This window comes from Tasmannia lanceolata, unplaced genomic scaffold (genome assembly GCF_043159265.1).
Source record: "Tasmannia lanceolata isolate RefF3 unplaced genomic scaffold, GAP_Taslan_0.1 ptg000044l, whole genome shotgun sequence".
In the NCBI taxonomy this organism is placed as follows: Eukaryota; Viridiplantae; Streptophyta; class Magnoliopsida; order Canellales; family Winteraceae; genus Tasmannia; species Tasmannia lanceolata.
In genome coordinates, this window is record NW_027518721.1 from 18,296,947 (window position 1) to 18,321,620 (window position 24,674).

Sequence of the window (24,674 nt, forward strand, 5' to 3'; positions counted from 1 at the left end):
ATTAGATGTGGTTCCCTAGTGGTTCCGGGGTATAAGATGTGGTTCCCTGGTGGTTCCGAGGTATAACATGTGGTTCCCTAGTGGTTCCGGGGTATAAAATGTGGTTCCCTAGTGGTTCCGGGGTATAAAATGTGGTTCCCTAGTGGTTCCGGGGTATAAGATGTCGTTCGCTAGTGGTTTAAGGGTAGAAAATGTGGTTCCCTAGTGGTTTCGGGGTAGAAAATGTGGTTAGAATGAATGGATCCCATATGATGATCTGAACCATTACGATGATCTGAATTTGCTAGTCACCTTCGCCGAGGTCACTTGTCGGCTTGGGGCCTATCGTTTGATGCAAAGATTGGCAGAAGTAACATGGGTGCAAAGGTGGCTAGCAAAAACATTATAGCAAAAAATAGTAATCATTACGGATTGTGGCAGAAGTTCTCATGACTAAGATACATAAAGTAGGATCCAAAGAACACTTTCAATCCAATCCAATCGATAAGAGATTTGAATGGATCCTGACTAAGACATAGGTCGATCCGTTGACACCCCTATCTTTTATTAGCAAGAATTATACGAGATTAATCTTAATACTAGAGTATGATTATCCTTAACTCCCTCGTTAATTACCTACTCCCTACACCCATTAGTCCTAAGAGACCTCTTAACCTACACCTATTATCATGGACATTGAAGATTAACACCTGAAGGAGTTTCATTCCCCTCTATCCCCCCTCTTCAGTCACCCTCATTCGTAGGACCAGCTAACAAGTTCTTGTTACAACATTTAATTACTCTGATTTCATTTGGGAAAGCCCCAGTAAGTTAAATTTAGAATGAACCATGCAAATGCATGCTCATTTTCATTTTCTTTATTTTAATTCACAGGCACTCTTAAATTAATTATATCAGATATTCTTCAATGGATATCACCTTTAATCCCCCAAAATTCTCTAAATAATATTCTCAATTTACAGTTATAATGTCCTTTCCTCTTTATTTTATTTTCTTTCATTACATTCGCATTACAGACCTTTAAAATCCTAAAGAGTTAGGAGGATGAAACAACTGTTTGGGAATTTGGAAAACCCCCACATATTGTGCCAGTTAGGGGTGCAACTCCGGTCGATTTTTGGGAATACGGGTTGAGCTTTTACAGTAAAACCGGGTTGGTTCTGGTTGATTCCAATTTTTTTCTTTTTTTTTAGCAAAAGCTCATCCTGACCCCACCCAAATTGCGCCCCTTGCCATTGTATGCAACAACATATTAATAACCTTTATTTTGTGATAATACCCTGATTTTTTTATGAATGACAATCATACACCGACGTTGGTAACAATCATAAACTTGCTTAACTTCGTATCATTAATTATCGTAGTGATAAATATAGGAGGTGGTCCAGGTTAAGTTAAATATTTTGTGGGCGGCAAACGGAGGTTAGATCATGTCAATATGTATAGGCTATTGATATTGGCACTACCATGTTTTAATAATTGCATAAACTATGCTTGCCTTTTCTTTTTTAATTGGCTTCGGAGGTTTTTGGGCACTGTAATAACCTTTTGAGCTTTTTAAGGGAAGTGATATATTAATTCACCCCTTTTTCTTCCTCGAGCCAACCCCCTCTAGTGTATTTATGACTACTATTTCTACTCTTTCCCAGTTTAAATATAATTAAAAGAAGATGAGTTAGTGCAATTATCAAAACATGTTAGTGCAAGCTTCATTAGGCTATGTAAATCCAACATTGTAAAAAATTCAAACCAACACTATTGCAATAGAAGATTTATGAGAAGGAAATAGAAGATCAATATGAAAATGAGCTAATCCAAAGTACAATAGAAGATTTATGAGAAGGAAATAGAAGATCAATATGAAAATGAGCTAATCCAAAGTACACAAGGGGAGAGATATACTCCTCACAAAATGTATTATTTTACGAGAAAAGAAAGAAGAAGCTAGGTAGATAAGTTAGTGGGCTCTTCTCCAAGTAGAAGTTCCCTTAAGATTATATCCCCAACACCGTCAGCAAACACGAATAAGTGGCCACCATTAGGAATTTCATGATACTTAATCCAAGGAAGCTTCTTTGAAACATATCGTTGTAGTTCAAACGGGACAAGCCTATCCTCATGACCTTGCCAGAGATGAACGGATCCTTCATTGTTAGGGAATGGATTGCTTAGATCCATCGGATCAAATTCCCATTTTCCAAATCCGACCATCATATCCCGATGCAGGGATTCGTAATCGCCTTGTTGTCTTGTATGATCCTGGAATTAAGATAAAAAAACTAATTAATAAAAAGAGTCATTATTATTTCCCCAATAATTAATTGACTTATCATTCTAATGAAAACAAATGACAATGTGTAAAATGGCAGGCCTCATCCCATCAATAACATGAGATGTAAAATGGTAGACCCAACCTTATGCATGGGTTTGGGTGGAGATGGTGGACCATCAAAACGTGAGGTGTAGAATGTCGGGCCCCACCCATGCTAGGCATGGTTATAAAATGCTGGGCGCCGCCCCATCATAGCATGATGTTTAAAATAGTGGGCCCACCGGAGCAAGTGTAAAATAGAGGCCCTCATCCAAGCTATGCTTGGGTCTAAACTGTTAGGCCCATGTGGTATAAAGAAACAGTTTTCCAATGAAATTTTTTCTTGGAAAGAAAGCTAACGACAATGGAAAGAAACATATATTTATTATAGATGAATAGATAGGTAGATAGACTGATAGATATGGGTCTTTGTTTGAGAAGATTAGGTACCTCAAAGTGGGCCCCGGTTGCTATCATCTTCTGAAAGATCTCCTTGTCTTGCTGAGAGAAAATATCAGGGCTTCCTTGAGTAATGCTTAAAGAAGGGAACCACTTCTGAGTCATCCACCAGTACAAAAAGGATGGTGCATAGTGAGCGATCCGAAGGGTCCATCGGTCCTGTACGAGTTGTTGTTCGTAGGCATTTCTTGAGAGGTTGGCCGGAAAAGAAGGCCACCACCGGTTTATAACAGGAGCTATTAGCGCTACACCGGCTAACCTACAAGAACATAAGGAACAAAAGCCACAGAATAGAAATCAGAGTCCAAATGATGTGGGTCCGTTCGTGTCAATGCATCCCAACCTTTTGATTGATCTTTTGGATCCAATTCTAAATGTGTGTGACATCGACAGATGATGAGGGTCCCTTTCGAGTGTCTCATGTGTGACATATACACAATTCTTAATTAATCATTTGGGACTCAATCAAATACCGTTGAAAAATAATCTCAGGTGTCCGAAATCCGAGGAAGGAAGGAAAAAAAACTCATAGAAGAAGTTTTTTCTTCCTAATAGTTCAAACAACCAAACAATTTCCCACCATAGTCCGGTCAACCAAACATGGGATTTTTATTTTACCGGGATACTTCTGGGAAGGTTTTTTTCCCACCAATCTCCCAGGAAGTTTTTTGTTCCACAAAAATCCCAAGAACCAAAAAAATTCCGGCAACCAAACGGAATTAGGGGACCATAGCAGAAGGGATTTCACAAACTGTATTTTCGGTATATATTAATATAATATAATATATATTATAAAGAAAGTAAAAAATTCTCCCAAATGAATATTGAATTAAATCAATCTATTTCTCTTGGCTTGACTTATGCCAAAAACACAAGCAAAATAGTAAACACACTATATTTTCTTGGGATTTGCTAGGAAATTTCACGGAAAGGCATTTCGCGGCTGAGTTTTTCATGAGAGAACAGCCACCTCCGATGAATTAAATGAATAAGACAGAATCTGCTGAAAAGTGAGCCTGCGTGGCTGTCTCTCTGCAAAAGTGAGCTGCGAAATGACCCTTCGTGAAATTCCCTAGCAAATCCATGTTTTCTTTATAGGTATAGACTTAGACAACGACACTCTTAACTTCACCATACATAGATAGTAGGATATGCGGATCCTACTGGACCCAACTAAGGATTCGAATAAATCATGACTTAGAAATATGTCGATCCAATTCGAATGGGCCCGCCGAAAGCTTAATCATACCTATCATTGAAAAAAAAAAACCCTAATAATAATAATACCTGTGGGGTATGTATTTAAGGCAGCTCCATGCAGTGTAACCCCCCATTGACATTCCAATCACATAAAATTTGGGTCCCATCTCCAACTGGTCGGCCATCTCTTCAATGTCCATAGCTTCGCTCTTCACCGTTCGTTTTGGATTCGGATCGCTTTCTCCATACCCAGCTCTATCAAATGACAAGAAATAAATCCCAAGTTCCTGAAAAATCAAATGAAAGCAACACCACATTGAATAAGTGAAATCAATCAAAAGGGCTTCGAGCCTTCTTTTTTCGATGGATAAGCTGGGGTTTTGGCAGGACCCTACCGGTTTATTAGATAAAGAGAAAGATGATACATTTATGGGCACAATAAGCCTTCCCTAACTCGGAACACGTGAGAGAGGGAGATCCAAAACTCGGGACTGGACGAACACTAAAATTAAGGGTTTGGATTCTTCCATTTGATAAAACATTAAGGCGATGTTTCTTTGTACGTAATATGGGTGTAAATTAAATAAATTTTATGACCATTTTTTATATGGAAAAATGATCGTAAATTTTGTTTTACTACCAATTTACATTGAGGGAGATTAATGAAGAAAAAATTGAGATTCAAATCCTACCGGGGATACTGGAATTCTGAATTCTTTGCTGCTGCGGAAACCATGAGCAAGGATGATTTTATACTTGGCAGATTCTTTTGGGGCTCCAGTTTCTTTGTAGGCTAGATATCTTCCATCTCTGAGTCTGATTCTAGGCGAAATTACAGGAGGACCATTTGGAGTGCCACAAACCTTTGGAGGGGGAGGTGTCATGGCCTGAAAAGCCCATCCCAGAAAACCCACCACCAAAACAAGTACTATTCTTCCAAACATCTCTGAAAAGGTACAAAAAAATAAAATAAAAATCTCAGGTGTTTACATACATAAAATGCATAGAATATCTGTGAAATGGGATGGTGAGAAGTAGAAATTAAGCAAGAAAAAGCCCACCTAGAAAGGATTTCTAGGGGTCTCTGATGTTCAAAAGAGAGCACTCAGTTTGAAAGGAGGTGTTTGCCTTTGGCCACCGAACATGTAAAAGTAGATGGGTGAGCAACCTTTAAATAAAAGAATGACCGCTGAACAGTCAAAGTCGGTATTCATATTTGCAAATATGATTTAATCTAATTTAAGGGCTGCTAAGAAGACTAAAACCCGTTTTTCTAAAAATAACATTGTTTTGGAATAAGACAAATAGGCAACAAGACAGGTAAATAACATTGAAAATCAGGGCCCAATTTGACTTATATAGAAATGATAAAAATACTCTTACAGTGGTGTAAAATTTCAGCCTATCTAAGGTGGCTGGATGTAACCAAACCTGACCGGAGTCTCTTTAATTACTCTTCTTTGGCTTCCTCCTCCCTTCCTTCTTTTCTACTTTTTCTTATTCTTCTAGATCTTCTTCCTTCTTTTTTCTTCTGTCTCTGGTGGAATATCAAGAAAGGACATGGGAAATATGGGGATAGATGGAAATGGTGTAAAATGGAGATTTTCACTGATTCTTTGATTAATTACATAATATCCTTATTAGTCTTTATATAAAGGACTTGGGATTAACAATTGAAAGATATTAAGATAAAAATTAGGGAGATAATCCTAATCTAGTTTAGTAACCCAATCTAGCCTAACTTCTGTATCAGGTTTAATATTATCAACAACTTGATCTTAATTGCCATTCCAAAAAAAAAAAAAAAACACACACACACACAACCTGATCTTAATCCAATGGTGAGATTTGATAATATATTTTATACACTAACATGCCTCCTCAAACGTATGTGGATTGGAAATCTACATACGCTTGATTACAATACAATTTCCCAATTAAGAAATGGAAATTGAATTCGTCAATTTTCGACGGTGATTATGATGGTCCACTGATGATGGTGGTGATTGATGCTGGTTGCCGAAGAGAATGTCGCTTGCAAGATGAGTAGCAAAGAGCCTCAATGGGCTGGAGCAAACTTGAACCACAATTGGGGATTCTTCATATGGGTTGGTTTTAGATACTAATCTACATAGCATTAGTTTGGGGAAATGATAACAACCCCCCCCCCCCCCCCCCCCCCCCCCCACACACACACGCACACTCACTCACTAACGGTTCCTGTGAGAATGGTTCACTGCTTCAGGATAAATTCACGCCCTTTAACATTTTTGGGGGATTTTATCTGTTAGAGAGAGAAGCGTGTGTGTGTGTGTGGTGGGGAGGAGATATCCTTTCCCTTAGTTTATTATAGACTGGTGTCTGAATGTGAAAAAGTGGGCATCCATGTCATCATGTGTTATGATGATTCGGTTTAAGTACCGATCTTCATGGGAGAGGAAATCTCTTAGGCAATAATGTGGATGGCAATGGCCATTTTAATAATCTTGATACGGTCGAAGGAGGTGGGTTGTTTTATGAACACAATGAAATCAGTGGGTTGACATCTTTGTAGCAAAAAGTGAAGACAAGGGTGAAGCTCTATAGGGCCGCTTGCTAATAGTGATAGGGGGCTATTTTCTTAGTGTAAGAGAAAGAGCATGCAAGTGATGATATGGGGAGGTCGAGTGATGGGCGGAGGCAAAAGATTTCAAGCAGCCACTATTGATAGAAGCGAGAAGTAAATGAGTTTTCAGTGGTAGTGGGGAGCGGTGATGGATGGGTGGACGGCTAGATCGGTCGTTCCTTAGAGAATGGAACTGCTTATGTTTTGATTAGTGACTAGTAGAGGGCTTCGGTCTGATGACGAGGTTTAGGAGTCACTTGCGATGTTTCACGACAAAGCAAGTCAGGCACGCAAGGTTGTGGCCTACGGGGCTTAAACCTACAAGGACAACAAAACAAGGAAGCTATGTTCACAAAACACACACAAAAAGAAATAGAGCACAAAGAGTCATGATACCAATTTAAAATTGTTGGCTTATAGAGGCCATCCGTCCTCCCGGGGGGTGGAGGGGGGGGGGGGGGGGGGGGGGGGGGGGCTTATGGGTGCGTGAACCTCGTGTGGACTTGAAAAGAGGCTTGACAGCTCGGATTGGGGTGCACCCATGAGGTGTGTAGCACCTTATACCCATCCCTCGCTTAGTAAGGGGGCTCTGCAATGCCGTTGATAGTAGTACCGGGTGCTGTGCTGTGGTGGGCCTTGGCTTTAAGAGAATTAGTTGCGCCTCTCCCATTACAAATTGGTTCTGGAAACTTAGTTGCACTAACAATCCTACAAAAATGATGATTTTCAGTGAATCTTTGATTGATTACATAACATCCTAATCAATGAATATATGCATAACATTAAGATAAAAACAGAGAGAAATTACGATAGAATGAAATATTATCTTAATCTAGTTTAGTATCCAAATCTAGCATAACTTCATTATCAGGCTTAATCTAATCTAACTACCTGACCTTAATCCAATGATGAGATTTGGTAATATCTTACACACTCTAACAACTAAGGATTAAATGAGGGAAATAGTGCTTAAGGGGCAGCTTTTTTATACACACAACATTTTTATCGGTGGTCATTAAAAACCAATTTCACCAACGTACATTTACCGATAAACAAAACAAAACTTTGGTATAATGAATCTATATAGGCAGTTTTATGTGACTGTCGATAAATACAATTTGCCAGCGGTAAATAAAATAACATTTACCGACACTTAAAATCACCTGTAATGATGCAATATAATGGCCCGTAAAACCCATAATTTGATCAGTGCCGACCGTTGTGAAACTGATCCAAATTCTAATGTACATTTTGGATTGATTTTCCAGAAGACATTGAACTATTTTTGCCAGCCAGACCCTCCTCAAACACTATATAGACAAAACAGATGAAAAGTTTTCTCTTGATCTCAGTAGCTTATACAATTGAGGGTTCGAGGCTTAGCTATGCCTGGAAATCAAAGCAGGCACAACACTCCCAGATTTTGTAACCATTCACACGTACCCCAAATGGCTTAACAAAGCAAAAAATAGAATATGAATGGACACCATCAGCCTGCAATCGATGCAAGCACTTCAGTCACACAAATAAGACATGCCCAAAGAGAGAAGTTGGAAATCAGAGTAAAAGGGCCAAAGAAAGGAGACCCAAATCTCAAAAACCATTGATTGATAAGACAGATTCTACAGAAGCCCAGAATGATCGAGCAACCACAAAAGGAAATAATGTCAATCTATATAGGTTGTCGCGAGGATGAGTCCCATGACGAGCCTAAGACCCCTGTTCTCTTTTTCTCGATCTCTCTCTAGTTCGCGAAACAGGAAATACTTCTCAAAAATGAATCTATCCCTAAGTTAAAATTCAAAAAGCCCGTTTCACACGGCACCCGCCTTTTATGGCACAACCAAAAAGCCTGTTTTCACACAGCACTCGCTCCAAATTTTAACTTTGAGTAAAAAACGTACAAAAGTTTCATACACCATTTCAAAATACGAAATTAGGTTCATTGAATTCTCCTCACCGCAAGGAGTCCAATGGATTTGGCCGTGCGCGATTTGGAGTCCAATTGAAGGAGTTATGGTCTTCCAAAGTTCTCGAAAACTCCCGAAAAACTCTGGAAACCCGATTTCAGACAAACCAAAATTGCTCACACCATTTCAAAGCATGAAATTAGGTTTTATGGATTCTCCTTGCCGCAAGGAGTCCAACGGATTTGACCGCGCGCGATTTAGAATCCCAACGAAGGAGTTACGACCCGAAACCCCCGAAAATCTCCAAAAATCTCTGAAAATACACACATAGCTTATACTGGGCATCAGCATTCTGTAGAATTTCCGAGCACTCGGAGCGACACCCCTCAACTAAAGCCATTGTTCTGCCAAATTTAGGATAACTCGAAGCTACACCACTCAACTAGGGTCGTTGTTCCGCCGAATTTAAAAAAACTTGAGGCTGCGCTGTTCAACTAACGTCGTTGTTCTGTCGAATTTTGGGAGAATTCAGAGCTACACCATCCGAATAGCGTCGTTACGCCGCCGAATTTTCAGATGGTGTTCTCGTTTCATCGGAAAAATTACATTAATTTTCCCGTTTTCCGCATTTCTATTATAAAACCCAGTATTGGGTAGTTATAGGGTTCGATGTTCCTCTTGCTCTGAATCCTATAACGTAAATCCCTACCATCTCTTTGTAAATAGGGCTACGTTCCCTCTCCTTATCCCACCACTTTATCTCCGGTCCCACCATAGACAAAAGAAATAGAGATGAGAGCTTAGCACTCCGACGGTGTTGGACAAACGGAGGGAACCAAAACCCACCTCTTCTTCGTCGTTTTAATTATCCAGATTAAGGTGGTCGTTACGTGACTCAGGAGTAATCCCTCGAGGACCCGAATCACGCAGTTCTCACCCCTACGCTAGAGGTATTCAAAGAATCGCCTAGGTCTTATCTATACACAATATGTCAATATAAAGGGATATTCAGATGTCCATGGACAAGCCACATGTTATTTAAAATCTAATTAGCATAAGCTTTTCTTTAACTATTAAAATTTTAATTATAAGAACTTCTTGAAAATCATTTTTATTGCTATTAAATGCCTTACATAACAAACATCTACAGTTAAGCAATCTATTTATCGTAATGTGATTTAAATATATGCAAATATTTTACGCAAGCAAATATAAATAAAAAAAATGAAAAAAGTAACAATCCTACAAGAAAGGATAAAAAAATCAGAAACAGGAATCCATCTGTGGGATCCAAGGTGATCATTAAGATCATATGTTAACAAGGATCTATTGATTTCTTATGGGTTACTATTTTGTTTATCTTTCTCAATCGATTAGCCCTCTTTCGATTGCAGGAAGAACATTGTTTATGGAAAATACTTTTCCAATGATATTTTGTCTCACCTGACTTAAAGAGAAATTATGGCTTATTTAGAGGGAAAATATTAGAAATTGGTCACTCTAAACAAAATTTGAACCGGTATGGTTCAAGCCACCTTTTTCATTTGTAATCAAACAAGGAAAAAGCAATAAATTTAGGAATTTTTTTTCCTTTTCCATTATTTTCTAGAAAATTCTTGTAATCCAAACGGGGGCTTAAAGGAGTTATAATTATATATTAAAAATTGTGTTCTAATCAAGTTGGAAATGATTGGAGAACATCTAGACACTATTTTTCTTGTCATTTTTAACTTAGCTCTTCCTTGTTGTGCAAACACAGCTTCATTTATGAATACGTCACAAATTAAATCATAAGTTCCAGGAAAGAAAAAGAAGAAGAAGGGATGGTGATTTTCTTGGGTTGATTCTGAAGCACTCTTTTCACCTCAAAGTAACGGTCTCTTTCTGTCACAAGACAGATCAAGACTTATTTTACCAAACGACGACATTATACATTCCAATATAAAATGCTACAGAGAAGCTGAGAAATTACATGATAAAGTGTTTCTCCGGCCCTTCATCATATAATTTCTCTAGAAGTTATTACATATAGTAATAGAACACTAGTTATTGTTAGTTAATAGGAGTTTTTATATGGTGTCCGCCGGTCAAGTCCGCGCACTTTTTAAGATGCTGATGTTGGATTAAATATCAAGGGTGGTACGTTTGACGTGCCACCTTGACACGGTCGGCCACTATATAATTTCTCAGTTATTAGATGGCCTACTATATGTTTTTTTATGCAAGTGATTAAGCAATTCCGGACAAAGTCATTTCGCAACCCCTCTTTTTCAAAAGAGAGTAGTTCATGGCTAAATTAGTGTAAACAGTGGGCCCCTCTCAACCACTGATCGTTCAATATTGGAACCTTCCATACGGTCACAGGATATACACGTTAGCCCGACTTGGGCCTCATGCATAGTTTGATTCTCTTCCCACTAAGAATTCTAAAATTAAAGTTCATCTAGAACATATGAAGTCGCCACCACGTACCGTTTAGAAAAAAAGTAATAATAATACAACTAACCTTGAAAAAACAACCAGAGACTTTTCGGAGAATTATTTGATAATTATGCCTTTTAGTGCAGTTAATAGTGTTGGTGCCGAAATCAGCTTTGGTCAAACCGGGCTTCCGTAGAGCTCCGATCTATGCACGTCCTGCGCTAAAAAACATGCACTAGGGTTCTCGGAGTTTGGACTTGTATTCACCCCATTTTTTCAAGATCGGAGTAAGGAAAGGTTGCCGCGATGATGACGATGATCCCAAAGGCTTCGCCTCCCTTATTGAATTGACCATTTGCCATTTCATAGTCACGGATAACGGAAAGATTCTCGAAACCAAGTAACCTAAAAGTACATCCAATATCAACCCAAACTTGTCAGAGCCAGATTGCAAACATGGCCCCGAGCTTACCAATCTGAGATCCCAGAGGTCAAACCCGGAAACTAGCAGACACCCAGAATATTCCCAGTTTCCAAGAACCTAGCATAGCTTAGGATTGTAACCCATTCTCCTAATCATAACTGGTTATGAGTTACGATCGTAAATCACATGATAAAAATCGTAAAAAAACAAGAACACAACTTTTAGTCCCAGATCGAGAATTGGGTGAATCTGCATTGTTTTCCACGCCTATAAATAAGTAGGTACGCTAGGCATTCAAGGAGAAGCATCTTAGGCTCCCAAGTGCACTTGTGAGGGCTAACCCTTGCCCCTTTAGTGCCTCTGGAGCTTGATAAACTACCGAAGGAGGCCAGAGCTCTGCCGGAATCCTCGCAGGAGAAATTCCCAAGGAGCATTCTCTTTCCACCGTCGAAATTCCGGCAAATTTGCCTGAAAGAGTTCCCTAAGCAGTTGGGGCGGCGCCATCCTTCGTCGCAAAATATAAGGGATTCGACAATCCCTAGGGTAATCCCTTCCCTTCTTCTCCTTTCTTTCATTGTCATTTCCATTTCTACTTAGTAGTCTTGTACCAAGCTAGTCTAGGGGAACCCATGGAGCTTGGGGCTCCTTAGACCCCAAATCCCATGGCAACTCGCCCATTTCAAGTAGACATAGAGTAATTTACTTTCCTTGCATCATCCCCTTTCCCCACTCCATGTCCCCTCTCAGCTCTCCAATCCCTTCCAAAAGTGACATTAAGCATTCCCCTTGGATGTGCCTTGATTTTGGGATTTTGTAGGGCTCCTCAAACCCCACAGATCTGATCTGTTGTGTCTCTAATTTGAAAGCCATTTGAAAATGCAAATGTATGCAAATTTTCATTTTCATTATTTTAATTCATATGCACTTTGAGATTATATTAGATATTCTTAAATGGAAGTCTCCTTTAATCCTCCCAAATTCTCTAAATAATATCATAAATTTCCAGTTATAATGCCTCGTCCTTTTTATTTTATTTTCTCTCATTACATTCCCATCATAAACCTTTAAAATCCTAAAGAGAGTTAGGAGGAGCAACTCAGGTCGAGTTTTAGGAAGTTGGGTTGAGCTTTTACAATAAAATTGGGTTGTGTCGGGGTTGATAATCGATTCCAATTTATTTTTAGGCCCTGTTTGTTTTGGATTTTGCGAACCGATTGTGAGTCCAAAACTCATTATCTGACTCAAAATTAAACGTAAATTGGAGTCTAATAATCAGTTTTAGACTCACAATCAGTTCTCAAAATCCAAAACAATCAGGGCCTAAGCAAATGCTCATCCCGACGTGACCCAAGTTGTGTCCCTAGCCATTGTATGCAATACCATATTAACTAGTTGCATTCCCGTGCGATGCACGGGGCGAAGAAAAAAATATTATCTTACGGATTTGTACAAATAAATTTAGAAAATGTCCTATTTTTATGGGATTCTTTATTGGAAAACTTTATTGTGTTAAATGCTTATTGCAATTTACATGAAATCAATTTAGAAAAGTTCCTATTTTTTGGGACTCTTTATTAGAAAATTTTATTGCGTTAAATGTTTATTAGAAAAAAGATACTTTATTAAGGTTATGTGTGACAGAGGAATACGTGTGAAATGATGTGCAACATCCCCTTAAAGCGTTTTTAAATTTGGGAATGCAATGGGGGTGCCACGTGGCGCCACCCCAGTTTACCACATTCAGCTTACCACGTAAGCACAAAAGCAAGTGTTGTTTCATTTTCTTTTTAGTATTGAAGATCCACTATGAGATCAGAATGGTTAGAAGATGCTAAAGTTTGGATAAATATGGGGCTTTCTCAAATTATTTTGTGGGAAACATGCTCTTGCTATATACATGATAGGGATAATTCTGGACCAAATATCCCATCAATCTGTAGAGACGAACGCATGTGGCCAAAAATAAATTAACATGCACAGATGAAAAAATAATCATCCATTGGAGCATTAAATTGCATTTTCTTGATGATTGGCATGTTATGTTTGGAAATGAAGAGGGAAGAAAGGGTGAAGAAAATCAGATCAATTATCACCTTAGTTTCATTCATGGAAAATATCTTAAGACCATGGAAATGTTGCTACCTTAGGAAGTCATGTATATGTCCCAGGAATTCTATTAGTGATTCAGATAACACTTCAAACAAACTGTAATTTGGCTTCGATTGATATTTTCTCTAACTGTAATCTTTTTGGGAATGGCTAGCATTCCTTTCATTCAAAAGCAAGTGATTTTCAAAAAGTACAGTACTTTTTGGATGATCCTATGGTGTGGGATATATAGTACATTTTGAAAAATGAAGAACCAGACCGGCTTACACCATATAAAAACAGCAAAAGCAATATGTCCCTGCATACTCAATATTGTAGGAACAACATTTGTCTTGATAATCACATGGTAATCTGTTACATCCTATAGAACGCCATATAAAACCCCCTCGCAGAAAATTACTGGATAGAGCTAAGCTAATTACAAAAGTTTGAAGAGTTTCCACCCATCAAAACAACCTATATAACATGTAACTTACGAAGGGCATCACTATATCAGTATTGGCAATTGCAAGACTCTAGACCTGCCACTCTTCAAAACAGTATTTGTAGCATATCAGTACTCAGCCCATCGCACCATAGTTTTCCACCAACAGAAACAAAAACAATAAACAGGTCGAAAAAGAGGGAAAGCGATAAGAGAAAATGGTTTAAAGAGAAATATAGAAGGTGAATCTTAGATGAGTGAGGGGGGTTTGTAAGAGGCCCGGTCAGTGGTGTGCAACCTCCGTCATCGAGATCCCACTATCTCGTGTTGAAGGATCGTGGCGAGTATGGATTAGGGAGCTGCGACGGACCATATTGAGGCTCACTCTTCAACAACACCCAAGCTCCCATTGCTCTAATTGTAGAAATGTGGGAGGAAGAAGATGAGAAAGGCCTATTTATTTGATAGCTTGGAATACAAAGCGTATTTTTTGTCAACGCATTTAGAAGGGGTGGGATCGTGAGTTTAATGGAGGAAAAGAAAAGATGTTTCAATATGTTTTGTATTTCCTTGCAAATCTAACGGAAGAATTAAAGAAATTTTATCAATGAAGGTAGAAAAAGGAAAGTTTACATGTGTTTTTATTTCCTGTAACGGAAGAAGTAAAGAAATCTTATTAAGAAAGGTAAGGATATCAAGAGATTATAACGGTTACGCGGTTGAAGGGAGAGAGAATATGGGATAGCAAGTGAAATCGGGCAAATGTGGGATGTGAATAGGAAGGGTTGCATACATTTGGAAGGTTACTAATGATAATAAAGGAGGTGATGTGGCATATGGTTGAAGAATTTGGAACGTTCTGCAATAATAGGTCTTTTTAACGATCAAAGAGAACTCATGCATTCTAAAATTGCGTTAAGAGATAGTTATCGATATGATTTTTTTAAATTGCTGGATAGAGGAGGGGCTGCCACTTTACTTATATATATATATATATATATATATATATATATATATATATATATATATATATATATATATATATATATATATATATATGATAACCTTTATTTTACGATATTGCCCGCCCTTATTTTTTATGAAATGACAAACATACCCCTACCATGTTCTCAACGGAGGCTAGATCACCTCTATATGTAAAGGCACTACCATGTTTTAGTAACTGCATAAACTCAGCTTGTATTTTCTTCTTTAATTGGCTTATGGGAGCTGTTGGGAACTGTAATTACCTTTGACAGCTGTTTAAAGGGAAATGATATATTCCCCCATTTTAAACTTGGGACAGCTCCCTCTACTCTAAAAGAGTAGTCATAAATGCACTAGAGCGGGCTGTCCCAAGTAAAAAGAAAGGCGAATATATTACCTCACCTGTTTAAATAATAAAAGACAAGATGAGTTACTGCAATTAACAAAACATGGTAGTGCCAACATCAGTATCCTATGTAAATCCAGCATATATTGTAAAAAATTCAAACCAACACCTTTGCAATAGAAGATTTCTGAGACAGAAATAGAAGATTAATAAGTAAGAAAATTAGCTCATACAAAGTACGAAAGGGGAGGGAAATACTCCCCACAAAGTGTGTATTATTTTAGGGGAAGAAAAGAGAAGCTAGGTAGATAAGTTAGTGGGTTCTTCTCCAAGTAGAAGTGCCCTTAAGATTATATCCCCAACACCGTCGGCAAACACGAATAAGTGGCCAGCATTAGGAATTTCATGATACTTAATCCAAGGAAGCTTCTTTGAAACATATCGTTGTAGTTCAAACGGGACAAGCCTATCCTCATGACCTTGCCAGAGATGAACGGATCCTTCATTGTTAGGGAATGGATTGCTTAGTTCCATCGGATCAAATTCCCATTTTCCAAATCCCACCTTCAAGTCCCGATGAAGGGATTCGTATTCGCCTTGTTGTCTAGTCTCATCCTGGAATTAAGATAAAAAGCGAAATAATAAAACAAGAGTGTCATTATCAAAATAAAGGAGTGCCTATATTATATCCCTAACAATTAATTAACTTATTAAAGGATGGCATTCTTGGCCTCATGCTATGCATGGGTGCAAAATAAAAATAGGCCATCAAAACATAAGGTGTAAAAATGGGGGCCCACCCTATGCATGGACTTAGGGTAGCTAGATATTGTCGGACCCATCAAATTAGAAGGTAAAATGGTGGGTCCTACAGTATCAAAACATGATGTGTAGAATATATGGTAGTCTTATAAGTATTTCTTTTTAATGGTAAGACGTATTTAATTATTAACACATGGAATGCTATGCATGAATGTAGAGTGATGGGCCTCACCTTATCAAAACATGTGTTGTAAAGTGATGGCCCCACCCATTCTATGCATGGTATGGGCGGCCCAGTGCACGAGGCTCTCGCCAGTGCGGAGTCTGGGGGGGTTAGATGTACCCATCCTATGCATGATGTGTAAAAATAAAAATAAAAATCTGTCGTAGAAGAACTTTGTAAAGTTTTTCATGGCAAAGGTTTTCCAATTTGCAATAAAAAATTTCTTGAAATGAAAACGAATGACGAGGTAAAAAACCACGATTATTATATACTAGTATTTTGAGCCCATGCTATGCATGGGGTAAAATGGTGCGTCCTACACCTTCAAAACATGAGGTGTAAAATAGTAGGCCCCACCCTAATGCATAGGTTTGGGTAGAGGTGTTGGACCAGGCCACCTCATCAATAACATTAGGGTTAAAATGGTGGGTCCAACCCTAAATGCATATGTTTGGGCAGAAATGGGACTACCCCATCAAAACATTAAGTGTAAAATGGTAGGTTCCATCCCATACAAAACATGACGTGTAAAACGTTGTGTCCCCCATTGTTGAAAAATGGTGGGCCCCACCCTATACATGGGGTTTAGGTGGAAATGGTGGGCCATCCTGTAAAACAATGTGCCCCCCATCGTTGTAAAATGGTGGGCCCCACCCTATACATGGGTTTGGGTGGAAATGGTGGGCCATCCTTTTTTTATGTGATGGGCCTCACCCATGCCAAGCATAGTTATCAAATGTTGGGCAACACCCTTTCGAATCAAAACATGAGATATAAAGAAAAGTTTTTTCAATAAAAATAGGGCAGTGATAAATGGACCCCCCTAATCTCTCTCTCTCTCTCTCTCTCTCTCTCTCTCTCTCTCTCTCTCTCTCTCTCTCTCTCTCTCTCTCTCTCTCTCTCTGTGAGCACTGCCCTATATGGGGGTCAACCGGTCAAGTTAAGATATATGGGGGTTAGATTTATCACTGCCCTAAAAATATTACACAGAAAGAAAGCGAATGACAATGGAAAGAAACATGCTTAGATAGATAGATTGATAGATAGTATTTGCTAGGGACCATCCCAGAAGTCATTTCTTGGCTCGGACCGGCTGTTGCATGAGAGAGCAGCACATAGGATGAATTAAATGAAAAAGACAGTGAGCATATGTGGCTGCTCTCTCATTCGACAGCGGATCCCAGAAATGCCTTCTGTGATGGTCCCTAGCAAATCCTTACATAGATAGATAGATAGATAGATAGATAGATAGATAGACGTGGGTCTTTGTATGATAAGATTAAGTACCTCAAAGTCAGAGTGGGCCCCGACGACTATCATCTTCTGAAAGATCTCTTTGTCTTGCTGAGTAAACATCTGAGGGTTTGCTTGAGTAATGCTTAACGAAGGGAACCACTTTTGAGTCATCCACCAGTACAAGAAGGAAGGTGCATAATGAGCAATCCCAAGTGTCCATCTGTCCTGTACAAGATGTTGATCGTAGGCATTTCTTGTGAGGTCAGCCGGAAAAGAAGGCCACCACCGGTTTATTACCGGAGCTATTAGTGCCAGGCCTGCTAACCTATAAGAAAATAACCGATAAAAACCACAGATTAGAAATCAGAGTCCAAATCAAGGTTGCCTTGCTTGACTCAGACAAACCGAGTTGACCCAAACTCAATTTTAAACTCAACTTTATGAGAAGCACTTTTTGATATTAGGCTGGTCCCCTTATATAATTCATGGATTTTAGCAAATAATTATCTGTTGGAACAAAAAGGATAAACAATAAAATGGAACTGCAATAATATGAACTTAGATAAAAGTGAAAAGACAAAACCGAGTATAGAATCCTCAAAGATAGAAGTAGAGCTGCTATCGAACGCTCAAGACGTTATTCATCTCTATTCCGGTGCAAGGATTTGATGACCGAACCGTCTCCAGGAACAACAACTGAGTGTTGGTGCACCTCCCAAATACTTAAAGGCGCTCCGAGACTCTCTAAACAACAAAAATCGGGCTCTATAATATTCGGTTGTGGAACATAATCTCACAAATTAAATTGTGGACCAACATCACACAGAACTTTGAGGCTTAGTATGTGGACCTTAATCTCATAAGAAAATGGTTGGCTTTTCTCTCAATTTGCAATGTTCTCTCAATATTTGGTGGTGTCAATGCTTCACCTAAGGCATCTATTGATAGGGTCCTAGAGCAAGCCAAGAGTCTCCATTAATGGATTAAACCAAAGGTCACCATTAATGAAAGAACTCAAAGGACACCATTGATCGGTAATCCAAAAATCACCATTGATGGTAACTATGAAGAGTTAGGCATTTAAAAAGACATAGCCATCATGAACATATTAATCTACACCAATAAATAGCAGTGTTGCATGGATTCATATTGGTGTGTCAAGATCCGACACGGATTCGAAGTGTTGGATTCGGCAAACCCCCAAAAGTAGGATTCAGATTCGGTAATTTTTAAATAAAATAAATTTTCAAATTTTAAAATTTTAATATGTGTGTGCGTATTCATGAAAAATTTGAGGGTAGAGGGTTGAGGCGAGTTTTGAATTAAGAGAGTTTAAGGAGGAAGGGGGTTGATGTTCGGGGGTCCAAGCACTAGGGTTTTTATTAAAATAGTATGGGTTGTGCTTTCATATAAAAAAGTTAAGAAAAACATACGTTTAAAGGAAAAATATAAATGATTCACATTTCAAAAGAGACAACGATGAATCGGATTTGCTTGAAAACAACAGGATTCGTGCGGGATACGGCTACGACAAGAATCCGTGTGTGTCCCACGTGAATCCATATCCGATTCAGATGCGGAGACATGTCGACACGGATTTGGTAGAGGAGGGCAAAAATCCATGCAACATAGTTAAATAGATTCATTAATGAAACGCATTCATTCATCCATTTATGTCATGAATATTTGAATTTCAATGAATACGAAAACCCACCATACATCACTATATAAAGCCACATGCCTAATTTGTACAATCCATTGCTTTGTCTAACTTTATGCTTCTAGGGGAGTATTTGAAACTATCTTGAGTTTTTATTAATTCATTCAGAAATATAATTTCTTAATGAGATTAATTAAAAAAATCCAACATTATGTAATGGTCTGTGATAAGACATTATGTCTAAGAAGAATAGAAAGATCAACCCTTAACTGGTGAGACAGAGACAGATAATGAGACAGAGACAGAGACAGATAAAATCCAACATTATGTAATTGGCGAGACACATGTGTGACGTATGGGACTCGATCAAATACACAGATAGTAGGATATGCGGATCCAACTGGACCCAACTATAGAATCAAATAAATCATGACAGAGAAATATGTGGAGGCAATTGAAATGGAATGGGCCCGTTGAAAGGCTAATCATGCATACCATTCAGAAAAAAGAAGAAGCCTATACCTGTGGGGTATGTATTTAAGGCAGCTCCATGCAGTGTAACCCCCCATTGACATTCCAACCACATAAAATCTGGGTCCCAACTCCAACTGGTCGGCCAGCTCTTCAACGTCCATAGCTTCGCTCTTGACTGTACGTTTTGGATTCGGATCACTTTCCCCATACCCAGCTCTATCAAAGGACAAGAAATAAACCCCAACCTCCTGGAAGTCAAATGAAACCCACACCACATTTAATAATAAAAACCAATATAAAGGGCTTGTATCCTTCCTTTTCATAGACCATTAGTAAAAAAAAGTGATGAGATATTGGATCAAGTGGCAGGATCCTTTATCTCCTTTCATCACGTGCGAAGGTCTGCTAATAGTGTCTCACAGTCAGACTGTACGTGTTGGATCACCGTGGTGCTAGATTAGGCAAGTGGGTTGAATGTGGTAACCTAGGTAGGTTAGGTAGCTAGCTTTAATTAGCAATTAGGCTAATTTTAGTAGGTAGGATTTCTAGAATTATCTCTTGACTTGGTTATGTTTATCTCTTTCTATGTTTAACCCTTTGAGTGTTCTATATAATCACCCATTAGGTATCCAAGAATAATAGAATTTCTCTGATTTTGTCAAATAGTGATGTTGTAGGCTATCCAGGGAGGGAGCTTCTAGGGGTTCATCATTGGAAGTTATAGATTTCCTTCCTCCTTGAGGGGTCATGGTTTGGGATTTTTGGCTCTTTTTCTACTTGGGTTTTCTTGTATTTGATCACCTAAATGACAGGTGGCTTCTGCGATTTCATTCTTTATTAATATAATTCTTTGTCATTCAAAAAAATAAAATAAAAAACTGAGATTCAAATCCTACCGGGGATACTGGAATTGTGAAAGCTTTGCTGCTTCGGAAACCATGAGCCAAGACGATTTTAAATTTAGCCTTTTCCTTTGGAACACCAGTCTCTTTGTAGGCAAGATGCCTTCCATCTTTGAGTCTGATTCTAGGTGAAGTTACAGGAGGACCATTTGGAGTGCCACAAATTTTTGGAGGGGGAGGTGTCATTGCCTGATAAGCCCATCCCAAAAAACCCACCACCAAAACAAGTGCTATTCTTCCAATCATCTCTGAAAAAGTAAGAACCAAAAAAAAATTCTCAGGTGTTTACATAAATAAAATGCATAGAATATATGTGAAATGGGATGTGAAAAGTAGAAATTAAGCAAGAAAAAGCCCACCTAGAACGTATTTCTAGGGGTTTCTATGGTTCAAAAGAGAGCACTCAGAAATTGGCTTTTTCAAAGATGTTTGGGTCTCCCAAACGACAGAGCTTTGGAATGAGACACGTACACAACAAGACAGATAAATAACATTGAAAATGAGGGCCGAATTTGACTTATATATAAATGGTGAAAATTTTTCTACAGTGGCGTAAATTTTCAGCCTATCTATGGTGGCTTGATGTAACCAAACCTGACCGGAGTCTCTTCTCTCAGTCTTCTTTTTCTTCTTTTCCTTATTCTTCTATTTCCTTTTTCTCCTTCTTCTCAGTTGGAATAGCAGGAAAGGAGACTTGAAATAGGGTAAAATGGAGATTTTCACTGAATCTTTGATGGATTACATAATATCCTTATAGTGTTTATATAGAGCACTTTAGGAATAGGCGAATAGCATTGGAAAGATGTTAAGATAAGAATTAAAGAGATACCATTTGCTTTTGTTAGAATATGTGGGATCCAACAGTTGGATTGGGTTAAGATCTCACCGTTGGATCATCTTGGAGGTAGATTGGGTAAGTTGGCTAAATGAAGCAACTAGATACATTAGCCAAGTGGATTAGAAGAGGCATGCAAGAGAGATTAGGAAAGTAGATTTGATTAGGTTAGATTAGAATATTCTAGTGTTATCTCTTTCCATCGTTGTCTTGATTTATTTCTATGTTTATCATGTAAGTGCTCTTTATAAGCACCATCAATTGTCTTTGTAATTTATCCAAGATTAATATAATTCTCTCAAATTTTACAGCTTTTGCGTTGGAAAAAAAATTAAATAGATAATCCTAAAAAAGAAGAATAAGTTAGTTGAGGAATGCTAAACTCAGGAGCGCCCTTGCAGAAATTGGAGGAAAGGGCACCCCATTGGTTGCAACCTCACAAAGTGCAATAAATGCTCTTTGAATTTTACACATTATAAATGCACTTTGTGAAGTTGCAACCAATGGGCGCCCTTCGGTCTAGTATCCCTATATAAATAGAAAAATGAAAATAGAGTAAAAATCCAACAATCTAAATCCAAGAAGTTTTGGCCACAAAATAAAAAGGGAAATGATAAATCCGCCCCTTTTGATCACCAAGAACACCCCTTGTCAGTGTTTGTGGCAATCAGGGGCATTGAATTCTTCTGACATAAGTACCACAACCCCTCTTTGGTCATTGATACACTGCCAGGGGGTGTTCCTGGTGATCAAAAGGGGCGGATATATCACTTCCCAATCAAAATCAGAAACACGAATCCATCTGCTGTACGTGGGATCGATAATTAAGATGTTATTTTGTTTGTCTTTCTCAACCGATTAGCCTCTTTGGATTACAAGAAAAACATTATTTATGGAAAAAAAATTTCCTAGGATTTTTTTTTCTTGGCTTATTTAGATGGAAATTATTAGAAATTGGAGGTCTCTAAACAAAACTTGAACTGATATGGTTCAGGCCACCTTTTTCATTTGTAATCAAACAATGAATAAAGCAATAATAAATGGGAAATGTTATCAGCACTACTGTATTTTAATGAGGGCACTCCTCACTTTATTAAAAGTACTGTATGGCCCTCACCATAAGATGCCCCAAAATTTATTTCCATAGGTTGATCCTAACCCTCCGATCTGAATGTTAGACGGTTGATCCTAACCCTCTATAGATCGGAAGGTTAGGATCAACCTATGTAAATGATTTTTGAGGCACAACCTATTTAGGCTGTGGCCCATCTAATGGACTATTTGGATCATCCTATGGTGTGGTCCATACCGTACTTTTAATAAAATGAGGAGTGCTCTAATCAAAAGACAGTAGTGCTGATAATATCTCCCTAGTAAATTTAGAAAAAAAGGTTTTTCTTTTCCATTCTTTTATAGAAAATTCTTGTAATCCAAACGGGGCCTTTAAGGAGTCATAATTATATATGGAAAATTGTGTTCTACTGTAGTTGGCAATGACTGTGGAGAACATCTAGACACTTAATTTTTTTTTTTTTTGAAGAAATCTAGACACTTAATTTTCTTCATTATTAAGTAGCTCTTCATCATTGTCATCTTCTTCCTTACCGTGCAAACACAGTTTCATTTGTCAATACGTCACTAATTAAATCATAATTTCCAGGAGAGGGAAAAAAGAAGGGATGGTGACTTTCTTGGGTTGATTCTGAAGCACTCTTTTCATTTCGAAGTAACGGTCTCTTTCTTGCACAAGAGTAAGACTTACTTGTACAGTCAAACAACATTATAGATTCCAATGTAAAATACCCATGTTTTTTATATGATGTGTGGCCGTATAATACCCATATTTTTTCAAAGAGTAAGGTATGGCCCATACCATAGGATGATCCAAACCGTCCATTTGTTCGCCCACAACGTAAATAGGTTGTGCCCCCAAAATCATTTCCAGAGGATAATCATAACCCTCCGATCTACGGAGGTTTCCATAATGTGCGGTCCTCTAAAGATCGGAGGGTTAGGATCATCCTTTCGAAATAATTTTAAGGGCACAACTTATTTACGTTTTGGCCAAACAAATGGACGGTTTGGATCATCCTATGATGTTGGCTGTGTGCCCTACTTTTTGAAACATAAGGGTTAATACGCGCGTCCACACAACATATAAAATCTCGTCTAAAAGACACATACTGATCCCTACTTCTACCTCGTTTAAGTGATCAGATCTGTTGATCCTGACCACAACTATTAGGCCGATCACCAAATAGCACTCGATCAGATGATCCGAGGCCTCCATTCCATCAAGCAAAGTTTGGGGGTTTCACAAGAGAAAATAACCATTATTGTTGTAGTAATTTGCATAAGATGTCCATTTGAGATGGGACCAAGATCACGTAGGCGGCCTCCTGATTTTCTACAAGATCAAATGTCTCTATCACAAATAATTGTGCCCCTATGTCCCGACCAGGAGATATCAATTAAAATAAGGTATTAGAGATTATTAATTAGTATTGATCGTAAAAGCGACTTTTTACATAGTCGTTCTCATATTTGAAAAAATACCCAGAAGATATCATTTATAATAAGATATTAGATATTATTAGTTATTAACTGTGGAACTAAGTTAGGCTTTTCAAATTTGAATTGAGCATTAGAAGTTATAATTGTATAGTAATAGAAGATTAGTTATTGTTAGTTATAGATGGCCAACTATATATGTTTTTTAAGGGAGTGACTAAACAAATTTCGAAGAAAAAAAGAACATTTCTCAGTCCCTCTTTTTCAAAAGAGAATAGCTCATGGCTAAATTGTTGTAAACAGTGGGTCCTTCTCAACTACTGATTGTCATAAAATATGTACGTGATTCGGACTTGGGCCAGCATACTTAGTCTGACTCTCTTGCCTGCTAAGAATTCTAAGATTGAAGTTCATCTAGAACACATGAAGTCGCTACCACCAACCGTTTAGGGGGGAAAAATGCCACAACTACCTTGAAAAACAACCACAGACTAGTTAAAAATTTATTTGAAAACTATGCTTCATTCGTTAGTTGGATTTCAAGAATTAGCATCATGCATTGTTAGAATTTTTTTTTTTTTTTTAAAATAATAATAAAAGATTTGAAAAGTCAAAGATGCTTTTTCTTTTTGTTTAAAAATTTGGAGGGAAGATTCAAATTATGTTTTAAAGCAAAAGACTTTTGCATGTGTGGGGACTTGAACCCAAGATCTTGGTGAGTGTGCTTGTGGTGTGTTTTCAAAACCAAAGGCAAATTAATAGTCCCACATCGCTTTGGAAGAAAAGTCTTCTCATCCATATAAGATAGAGAGTTGGAGAAAAGCTTGAGCCATCAAGGGGCTTTAGCATTTGTTGGGTCTTGGGCTTTTAGAAGA

General features: G+C 38.1%; 2 protein-coding genes across 2 annotated transcripts; both read right to left on the reverse strand.

Moving 5' to 3' along the window:
- Positions 1–1,771: 1,771 nt before the first annotated feature.
- On the reverse strand, positions 1,772–5,165 carry LOC143863883 (putative lysophospholipase BODYGUARD 1). Its single transcript, XM_077374662.1, has 5 exons — positions 5,032–5,165; positions 4,663–4,916; positions 4,058–4,257; positions 2,762–3,029; positions 1,772–2,259 (listed from the first exon to the last, which is right to left on the reverse strand). The coding sequence occupies exons 2-5, from the start codon at positions 4,912–4,914 to the stop codon at positions 1,945–1,947; spliced, it is 1,035 nt and encodes a 344-aa protein (XP_077230777.1). The 5' UTR covers positions 4,915–4,916; positions 5,032–5,165; the 3' UTR covers positions 1,772–1,944.
- A 10,158-nt stretch (positions 5,166–15,323) lies between these two features.
- LOC143863882 (uncharacterized) lies at positions 15,324–20,750 on the reverse strand. Its single transcript, XM_077374661.1, has 4 exons — positions 20,448–20,750; positions 19,600–19,799; positions 17,469–17,742; positions 15,324–15,811 (listed from the first exon to the last, which is right to left on the reverse strand). Exons 1-4 carry the CDS (start codon positions 20,697–20,699, stop codon positions 15,497–15,499), a joined length of 1,041 nt encoding a protein of 346 aa, XP_077230776.1. The 5' UTR covers positions 20,700–20,750; the 3' UTR covers positions 15,324–15,496.
- Between the last annotated feature and the right edge of the window lie 3,924 nt (positions 20,751–24,674).